The sequence below is a fragment of the Nicotiana tomentosiformis genome, chromosome 9 (genome assembly GCF_000390325.3).
Source record: "Nicotiana tomentosiformis chromosome 9, ASM39032v3, whole genome shotgun sequence".
Lineage (NCBI taxonomy): Eukaryota > Viridiplantae > Streptophyta > Magnoliopsida > Solanales > Solanaceae > Nicotiana > Nicotiana tomentosiformis.
The window spans coordinates 31,778,184-31,788,325 of NC_090820.1; the positions used below are offsets into that span (position 1 = coordinate 31,778,184).

General features: G+C 31.8%; 1 protein-coding gene across 1 annotated transcript; it reads right to left on the reverse strand.

Moving 5' to 3' along the window:
* Positions 1–1,459: 1,459 nt before the first annotated feature.
* LOC104111472 (PWWP domain-containing protein 4-like) lies at positions 1,460–5,703 on the reverse strand. Its single transcript, XM_009621177.3, has 3 exons — positions 5,511–5,703; positions 3,791–4,632; positions 1,460–3,100 (listed from the first exon to the last, which is right to left on the reverse strand). Exons 1-3 carry the CDS (start codon positions 5,585–5,587, stop codon positions 1,791–1,793), a joined length of 2,229 nt encoding a protein of 742 aa, XP_009619472.1. The 5' UTR covers positions 5,588–5,703; the 3' UTR covers positions 1,460–1,790.
* Between the last annotated feature and the right edge of the window lie 4,439 nt (positions 5,704–10,142).

Below are 10,142 nucleotides of genomic sequence, written 5' to 3' on the forward strand. Positions count from 1 at the left end.
TAAAAAAGTATGACACTTCCATATTTGAAAACAATCAACTTTATACCTCCCATCTTATTTTTTAACTTTGTATTTTTAATGAGAAGCTTTTTTAGGCAAACAATTATTATGACATGTTTAAAGTCACTATTTTTAAAAGTTCTATACATGGTATTTGGCTAAGCTTAAAATTTGTCAAACTAACTTATAAGTATTTTTTTATCTTATTTACACGTGGTAGGCATCAAAAATACTTACAAGTCAAGTGGTTATAAGCTAAAATCAGCCAAAAGTCATATTGATCACCACAACTTATGGTCTTATAACCATTTCTCGTTTGACCAAGTTTTATGATTTTATCCCTAATATCTTTTGTAATATTCAAATACTCTTCCTACAACATTAACTTTATTTCCATCATTCATCCCTTTTTAATGTAAAAATACTTTTAAATTTATATTTTATGCAAATAGTTTTAAGGATATTTCAATCATTTTAATAGGAACGACCATCAACAAACTAACAATTTATTAGTATTAGCTTCAACACTTATATCCAAACACGTAATTGCTTATTTATAAAATTAGTCTCAGCACCTAAAAGTGTTTTCAGCACTTGATTTTTTCAGCTACACATCAGCTAATCCAAATGTGCTCATAGTCATAGAATATTATGTATATTTAAAATCACAAATTTTAAAAGTCTTACTTTCTTTATTAACTCTATGTCAATTCAAACTATGCTTAAAACGAGGAGAGTATGAATTAATTTACATACATGGATATTATGAAATCAAAAATATTTGGGCCATTGTCTCCGAAATCAAAGTAAAAATAGCACGGGCTAGTCAATTTTCGGATTGGTAATTAAAAAATAGTCAGAGTTTGCAAAGTCATGGAAAAATAGCCACTATTTTGCTACAACACGAACCGATCCAGCATAATATACTGGAGATTGGTGCACCTGCGTATGAACTTCCAGCATATTATGCTGGAACTCCAACACGCGAAAAGTTCCAGCATAAAATAGTGGAGATTGAAGCACCTGTGTATGAACTTCCAGCATATTATGCTGGACCGGTATATTATACTGGAACTCTAGTATATTATGCTAGAATATTTTCTGGATTTTGAACAGTGTTTTCGTTCAGATTTATCTTTATATGAAAAGTTGCTAAATTTCGATTACTTTTGAAACTGTGGCTATTTTTCAATTACCACTCTGGTTATTTTTGAATTTCTCCCGAAATCAATTGTTCCGGAATAATTGCACTTTTGGTCCCTTAATTATTATACAGTAAATTTTTATTTTGGTCCTCGTAATATTTGGCTAATTTGATATTTAAATTAATTATGGAACTAGATTACCTTCAGACATGGAACTGGTCCTATTCCTTTCTCGTCGATTTAATTATCCCTCGGTCCATCAGTTGTAGCGTTGCTCGTTGAAATTAAACACGTTAGACAAGGTATTTGGGCATTCATAAAACATTAAACATGGCTTTAGTTAAATTAGAGAATGGTACTGGATAGTTTCCATTTTCTTCAAACAACCTACAATGGTACTGGACCAAAACTAGAAAGTCATGAAAGTAGACCACAAGGGCATGATAGGCCTATTTCACAAGGACTTTTTTTTCGAAAGAGAAACAAAGCAACAAAAGAAAACTAGCTAGAAATCAAGCTAGGGAATGAAACCCCTACAACATCTTCCGCAATTTGAGTTAACCCCATCAACCTACAATGAGAACAAGTTCTATGCTCTTTTCTCCTTCTCATTGTGCAAGCTCCATCAGTATACTGTATAGCTTATCATTCATTTGAGTTAACTCTGGTTGCTGAACTGGTTCTGTGACCCAAAATGTCATTGCACTTCTGGAGAAGGTTAGACAGCTGAAGTGACAAATTTGAACTGTTAATGGCACTGAGATTTTGTTGATAATGACTCTTCCATCCCTCATCCATGGAATATTTCCTGTTAATGGCTGCAACGGTCTCATCCAAACTACCAACTTTATACTTGTACTGAATGCTAGAAGAAACAGGACTTGAAGCACACACGACTTCAGAAAGGACCTCTCGACAGTTTTCGCCACCAATATTAACTTTTGCAGAAGATGCATCAACGTCTGGATACTCACAAACTATGGAGTTGCTATTCGCGTTACCTTTGGGAGATGCTTGTTCTTCTACATCAGACCTGCACTTAGAATTTTCCTTGGGCAACTCCCTCGGTAATGACTTCATCTCAGACTGCACAGGCAATGTTGATTGGATGTTAAGGTCAGTCCCTTCTTGGGGTGTCAAAAGTTTTTGGTCATCATACTTCTTTGTCATGCGCAAGGACTTCAAGCCCCTCAACTCTTCTTTCCTAGTCATACGTTCTTGGCATTCCAAGAGTGTCCGCTTTTTGTTGGTCGTCTCATGTTCATCTGGACAACAACTCTTTTGGTAAAAGTTTGATCGGAATTGCTTCAAAAGCGTCAATGCACCAGTAGCATTCCCCAGTTCTGTTCCATAAAATGGATCACATGCAAAAGCTAGCAAGTCGGACAAAAGACCACCATTTCGTGGAGTACCGTAGTCATTAACCCTGTTATTTTTCTTCTTTTTGCAAGTTTCTCTATTTTTGTGACAATAGGTCCTGCCAGTTTCTCCACCTGATTTGGCATGTATATTGTCAAAGGTAGCATCTTTCTGGAACTTACCTTTCTGCCCCTGTTCATTTGGTGGAGACCATTTCATCCTCTTCCTTTTGATTTCTCCTTTACATGACTCTTTTTCCTTTTCTTCGATTACAGATGCATCAAAAGGAATGATAGGGCATTTGAGATTTTGCAATTTCTCTTTTGTAATCACGTTAGGCACATTGAGTGATTGGGAACGTTTAGATTTATCCAGTGTTTTTGATACCTCTGACCTTCTCAACTTCCTATAAACTGAAGCCTTATCCTTGTGTTTATAATGTAGAGCAGCAGGTCCTGATCTCTCTGATGCAATATCAACACAAGGTTTCGCCACAGTAACGCTATTATTCCTCTCTAAACGAGCTATTTCAGTGGATATTACAAATACTCTCGGTCCATTTGAGGCTGCAGCTTCTACCTGAGCACCAGCAGTACCTGCAAGAATTTACATAATTTAGCATATCTGCCCCAAATTATCCACTCGTCAATAACAGTAAGCAAATAAATCATTGTGTTCTTTATTTAAATATGGAATACTAGTGTGTATTCTAGAACAATAAATACCAGTAGAATGCACGATAAATTAGTAGAAACTAAAATTGGTCAATTGAGTAAGCACTTATGAGGCGACAGCAAAAGCAAAATAACCATGAAACCAATTTTGGTACAATACAATGATGGAAAAGCTGAGTGCCCAAACAGGTATGGTGGATGCATATAGGAGGGACATGTTGTTAATCCACAAGGAAATTATGTTCATAATAGATTAACGTATGCTTGGTCTTGTCCAGATATCGATCTTACTTTAAAATGATTGACTGAACAAGCACATCAAAATTTATAGCTTGACATTATACATAGGTCGCGTCCTTTTCACATCCATTTTATGCTTCAGAAAAGTTTTGTTTGTAAGGACAAAAAAAAAATGCAAAGTCCAACCAAGCTTGATCTTAAATCTTTATCAATATACACTCTCGATATAGGTGACTTGATTAGCATCTGAATTTTCTCAGGGGATGCAATCAAGAAGAAGAGGATTTGTTCCTCGCATAAACAAAAACAAAACAAAAAACAAGTACAATAGTCTAGAAGACAAACCATGCCAGAGGAAATATTGATTGATACCTTGAAGTTGATTTCCGTTTTTTGAAAATTCTGCCAGATACTCTGAGCTTGAGGCTTTCACTCCAAATGCCTGACCAGAAGTCTCATCATCTTTTTCAAATTCATCAAACGCCTGATCATAGGTCTCATCGTTTTCTTCAAAAACTGCTTTTCTGTAAGCAGTAACCTTTGCACTGTTAATTATCCCATAAATATTCAGCAAAGATCTTGGAGACGTGGCCAACTGCTTTACGAATGAAAACATCCCATGTGGCTGGAAACCATCTCTACAATTTTTAATCAGTTTTGATGAATAAATGGCCCCATGTTCATACCCGCTCACATCAACTTCGTAAAGCCCTTCAATTTTTGTAGGCCGAAAGTTACCAGGGTGTAGGCAGAAGCAAGTCAAGCCAAGTGCAGCTCTCCTTTTCAGCTCATCAATAGCTTCTTCAACTGCCACACTGAAAGTTTGAAGTTTTGACATCTTTGACTTCTCCTCAAAATGAGGTTCAAAGGGGATGACTTGATCGTGATCAAGCAACGCATAACTATCATCACCAAAAAAGGAAACTAGAACTGAACCATCTTTCTTGGCATGGCCTAGTGGAGAAGGTGCTAGACTCTCATTGTATATTTGCCCCGGCCACCATGGATGAGACATTACCTTTCCCCAAATAAGGTCCCCGGGGCCTACCCTATTCTTTCGACTCTTTGATTCTTCTTCTTTTAAGACCCTCATACTAGTTTGCTGATTTTGTTCAGCACAATCAATACAGAATTTCTCTTTCTGGACACCCGTCAAAGATATCAAATTGCCAGATTCTGATCTATCTGATTTTTCACTTCCCATTTTCAGTGAACTGCAGTTGAACAGAGAATTAGAACTTCCCGTAACGTGACAGCTTACCAATATTTTTCAAATAGCATGTATCGATTAAGTTAGCTTAGTTGCTACTGAATTGTATGAGATATATCGGATAACAAGCAAATCAAAACCCTTACAAGAAAGTGTCAGAATCTCCCCAAACACATTTAGTTTCTTTTATCAATCCATGATCAAAAGATTATGAAAAATAAACCCTTACTTGCATTAAGGTCTAACCAAAGACATCCCTGAAGAAAATGCTCAAATAAACAGTACTATTATATACCCACACAAGAAAGCTACAGAAACACATCACAAAATAAAGCCAACAAAACCCTTTTTTGTTTTAGCAAACAAAACCCCTGAGGCCCACTTCCATAGTAGTAGTTTTTTTCTTGTGTTTTTTTTTTTTCTGATCATAAAACTGCAACATCACATGCAGAACTAAGAAACCCTAAATACCAATTTTATAGCACTTCCACTGTAGCTTTTCTTAATAAATACTAGAAATAAGCATCAATAAAATGTTAAATAACAGAAACAGAACCAAAATATTAGTATATAAAATACTACACAATGGCGCTTTTCTAAGGACTCCCCGTTTTTACCATAAGAAAAAGGAATTAGCAGAACAAGAAGAACACCGATATATATTCTTCTCTTAAAAAAATCAAAGCAAAATGTGAGCTAAAAACAGAAGAAAAAAGCAATAACAACCAGCTTAGAAAGCATAATAGAAGTAAAAATACGCTTTTTTAACTTTTAAAAACGACCCATAAATTCATTTCTCAAATAATTCATATTAGAGTGTATAACTTGACAAAATAACTGATGAGAAAAAAACCCAAAAAAGAAAAGAAAGCACATACAAACCTTTTAATCTGCTGGAACTCAGAGCATTCAACACTTTTTTCCTTCTTGTTTTTCCTTGTATATACACGCAAATACATTTGTTTGTTTGTATAAAGAGAAAGAGAAGAGAACACCAGTTATGAATGGGGTGAGTGAAAACTGAAAATGGAGGTGCAAACGTTCTCTGTTTGGTTCAGTCTCTGTTGTACGTTATTACTACTGCATCTGTAATTCTGTATTCCTAGACAACCTATATTTGCCATTTTAGGACTCAACGTGGTACCATCTCATTGGACCTGATTATATTTACAACCTTTTTGGTTTCCTTCCAAACCCCTTTAAATTCTGAAGTTTTTTATAAGCCATTTCAATAATTTTTGAAAATAATATTTACTTTATTGTAATTTATGTAAATTTATTTGACTAGGCCACGAATTTTAAAATTTAAAAAAAAAATTAAATTTTTTTATTTAAAATATACCACAACATTTGTATGGCTATAAAGAAAATTTATTAAAGATAAATTAAAAGTTTAAATTAAATTATTTTAAATTTAGGAAAAGATTATTCTTTTTTAAATGGACTAAAAATAAATATGATAACGTAAATTTAAATGGAGAGTATATATTTTGTGTAGAAAGAATTATTTTTTAAACAGTTGCAGTTTATCTAACTATTATCTCTTCTTTTTTAGTAAATTTTTATTTTATTTTTTAAAAAAGTGTGTCAAAGCACTTCTCCCTCCGAAAAATATTTTATAGTGATAAACGAACAACTTTTTTCTGTCTTTTTCAACATTTTCAAAAAATTCTCCTGTTTAAACGCCTATTTAAGGTGGTGCTTATTTGAAGTATTGGAGATGATGAAAGATTTGAAAATTTGAGTTTGAAAATAAACATTTTCGCAAAAAAACTCAAAAACTGATTTGCAAACTAAAAAAGATTGAAACCCACTTGTTTGGAGTGTGCTTGCTTATATGGTTTTTAATGTTTTTAAATATTTGATTAAAATTTGTCTTGAGACATTTTTTAGAGAAATAATCGAGAACATAACAGAATTTGTACGAGAAAATAGGAGTAACTAGTCAAACACTTTCTCCAGCAAACCTTTTTTTCCAAATAATTTCTCCAAAAAATATTTTAGAGAAATAATCGAGAACATAACAGAATTTGTACGAGAAAATAGGAGTAACTAGTCAAACACTTTCTCCAGCAAACCTTTTTTTCCAAATAGTTTCTCCAAAAAAAAATTTAGAGAAATAATCGAGAACATAACAGAATTTGTACGAGAAAATAGGAGTAACTAGTCAAACGCTTTCTCCAGCAAACCTTTTTTCCAAATAATTTCTCCAAAAAAAAAAAAAAATCTCAACTATAAATATGCAATTTTTTTTGGAGGATTACTATTGGTCAACCGAAAAATTTATACATGGTCAGAAGTCCAATTGCTTGCCCTAAAAAAAAATAAGGAACATTCTCGGTATATGGAGTAAAAGAGCTTTGCAAATCAATCAATGTAATATTATACTAGTGTTTGGACATAAATTTAGTTAAAACTTGAAAAAATAAGTTTTTAAAGATGAGAAGAAAAATAATTTTTAGAAGTTAAAATTGTGTTTAAACATACATTTTACTTGAAAAGAATTTGAAGTTTTGCGAATAGAAGTTCAAAAACTATTGTAGAGCTGTTGGGATTTGAAGATTTTTATTTTCAAAATTTACGAAAAAATGATGAAAATATATAAACAAACAGATATTTGAAAAAAAAAATTCCAAATTCTATGGTCAAAGGGGAGCTATATATTTTGTTGTTCTAATTTAAATAACCTGAGTTTTCTAAAGAAAAGAAAAGAAAATTAAAGGAAGAGTCATCAGCTTAACAACAAAAATTAAAGAAATAAAACCATTGGACAACATTGCTAAAGCATTTCATCATAGTACCTGATAACATAAAAATTTACACTTTTTCAGACACAAATATTAATGTACATAATTTCTTTTTCTTTAAAGAATTCTAGAAGTCTAAGATATGCTTAAAGGACTTAGTGGTCACAATAAAAATAATTGGGTTATGATTATGCCAGGAACAGAAGGTATCCTAGATAACAATTTATATTATGGATTCAGGTTTCTGCTGCATATATATTATGTTCTAATGATGGGGAGCTCATAATATGTATAACAGTTAAAGCGTTGGTTATTTTTAAGTGAGCATGTCTCTTGAGTCCAATGAGTAGGTGATGTAAAATATTACTTTTGTTTAAATAAAATTTTTCTTTTAACCAAAAAGAAAAGCTATGAAAAAACTAATAATTTATGATCAAAATTAAATAGAGTTGACTATTGAAGAACACAGTAATGTCTAGGTGTACATACTATATATGGTGACATAAATTAAACAGAATTGATCAATGAAGAACACAATGTAAGAAAAATAATGTCTACGTGCACTAGGGGTTAACATACTATATATAGTGACTCCCAAGTTGAACTCGTAAATAATATATATGTACCAAATAATTAATAGACGAAATTTGTTTTTCTTTTATAACAATACTAGGTAATTTGCTTGTGCTTCGCGCGTTCATGAATGACGTCATTCAATCTCATTTCTTTCACTATATTGTCATACAATCTCACCAAAATGTAGTAATTACAATATAATTATCTGCAACAATCTAATTCAAAAGTCATAAATGTAATAACGTATGTAATATCTTTATATACACAAATATATACAGAGTCATTCTTAGATTCAAAAGTCATAAATGCAATAAAATTTATAAAATCTTTACATACACAAATATATTCAAACTCATTCTTTGCATGAATGATCTAGGTAAAACTCCTTTATATATGTCAGCTCTTAGTTGTACTTGTTTATTTGTAAAATATTTAATCCGTATTTATGAGATTTTCCTATAACTCAAATATATGAAAACTCCATATTCTTTAGCAGAACATGTAACAATCATAAACATAATGTTAATTGTGATGAGAAAATGTGTAAAATTGATTTCTTGATAGTTATAATATTGCTGGAACTAAAAGTATTTTTCTGATCATTAGGCTTCAGCTGTTGTGTTAAATGCATATGTCGATCTTCTAAGTAAAACACAAAAGAGTAGAGCATATAAAATATAATAATGCTAATATAGCAAGATTCAATATTTAATCAAATGAAAATAAAAATTCTTTAAAATTTTGCCAAGGAAAAGTATATATTTCCTGATCATTTCAATGTCGCAGCTATATTTAATGCATATGTCATTTCAAGTAGAACATAAAGGTGTACAGAAGAAAGTACTAACATAGGAGGAAGTTGAATGATTATTTAATAGTAATTTATATGGTGACGTTGAAATCTAATATAGTCTAAACATCATAAAACTAAACTTTTTATAAAGAACTTTTATAGATATTGTTGTCGAATGCGTGAGTTTTGGCAGGAGGAGAAGTAATAGGAAGTTGAACTATTATGTAATACTAAAATCCAAGCTATAATAAGAATCTAATATAGCCTAAGCTCCATAACACTAAATTATATATAAACCAACATTTATAGATATAAATTTTGTCTATACATATCAGGATTCTTCTGGTTGATGAGCCGAAAATAACTGCAGGTTCCATACTATTTTATGTATGAATTTTAATTGACCCTAAAAATATATGTGACCTGAAGGCATAAGAATGCATAAAAATAAAGTCAGGGAGTTTGAAAATGACGAACCTGGACTGTTTAGTCAATACAGTTCCGATAAAACTGACATATATTACCAAGTGAAAAACAACATTATCATATGCCTCTAAATCATGTCATGAGATTTAGTAGTAAGTACATAATAATCTATCATTTTTCGTCCAGTTCATAATGATGAGAAAGATCTCAAATATGACTTCAGTGGTATCATACCCGCAAACAAAAGGTTAAAAAGCTGACTGAATATCACATAAAGATTGTTGGTTAAATAATATGGTGAGCAAATTGAATTAAAAAACTCGCAACAACCACTAAGATAGCCAAAGAAAGGTAGAAATATATCACATTATATATATATATTAGTAAAAGATGGGATTTGATGTGGCGTGAATGAAACATGAGTAAGAGTAAACAACAATTGGTTATAACTAAGATGAAGAATAAACGACATGACTTTTAAATGAGTGAAAAAATAACAGAATCATATGCCTCTGAATCATGTCATGAGATTTAGTAGCAAGTACAAAAATAATCTATAATTTTTCGTCCAATTCCCAATGATAAAAAGGATCTCAATATAAAATTCTGAAATATCATACCGCGAACAAAAGATAAGTAAAAAGAACCACCATATTTCACATAAAGAGCACATTGGACATGACATAAAGGTTGTTGGTTAAATGATATGGTGAGCAAATTGAATAAAGAACCTCACAGCAACCACTAAGATAGCCAAAGATGTCTTAACTTTTGGGTTTTCGTTATTGCTTGAATCTAAAAATAAAGGTAGAAATACATCACAATGCTTAGAAGTAATTAAAAGATGGGATTTGATGTGGTGTGAATGAAATAGGAGGAAGAGTAGAAAACGAATTTTTATAATTAAGATAAAGAGCTGCATGACTTTTAAAGGAGTAAAAAAGAGGGTGTCTTTTGAAGGATAAGAAAGGA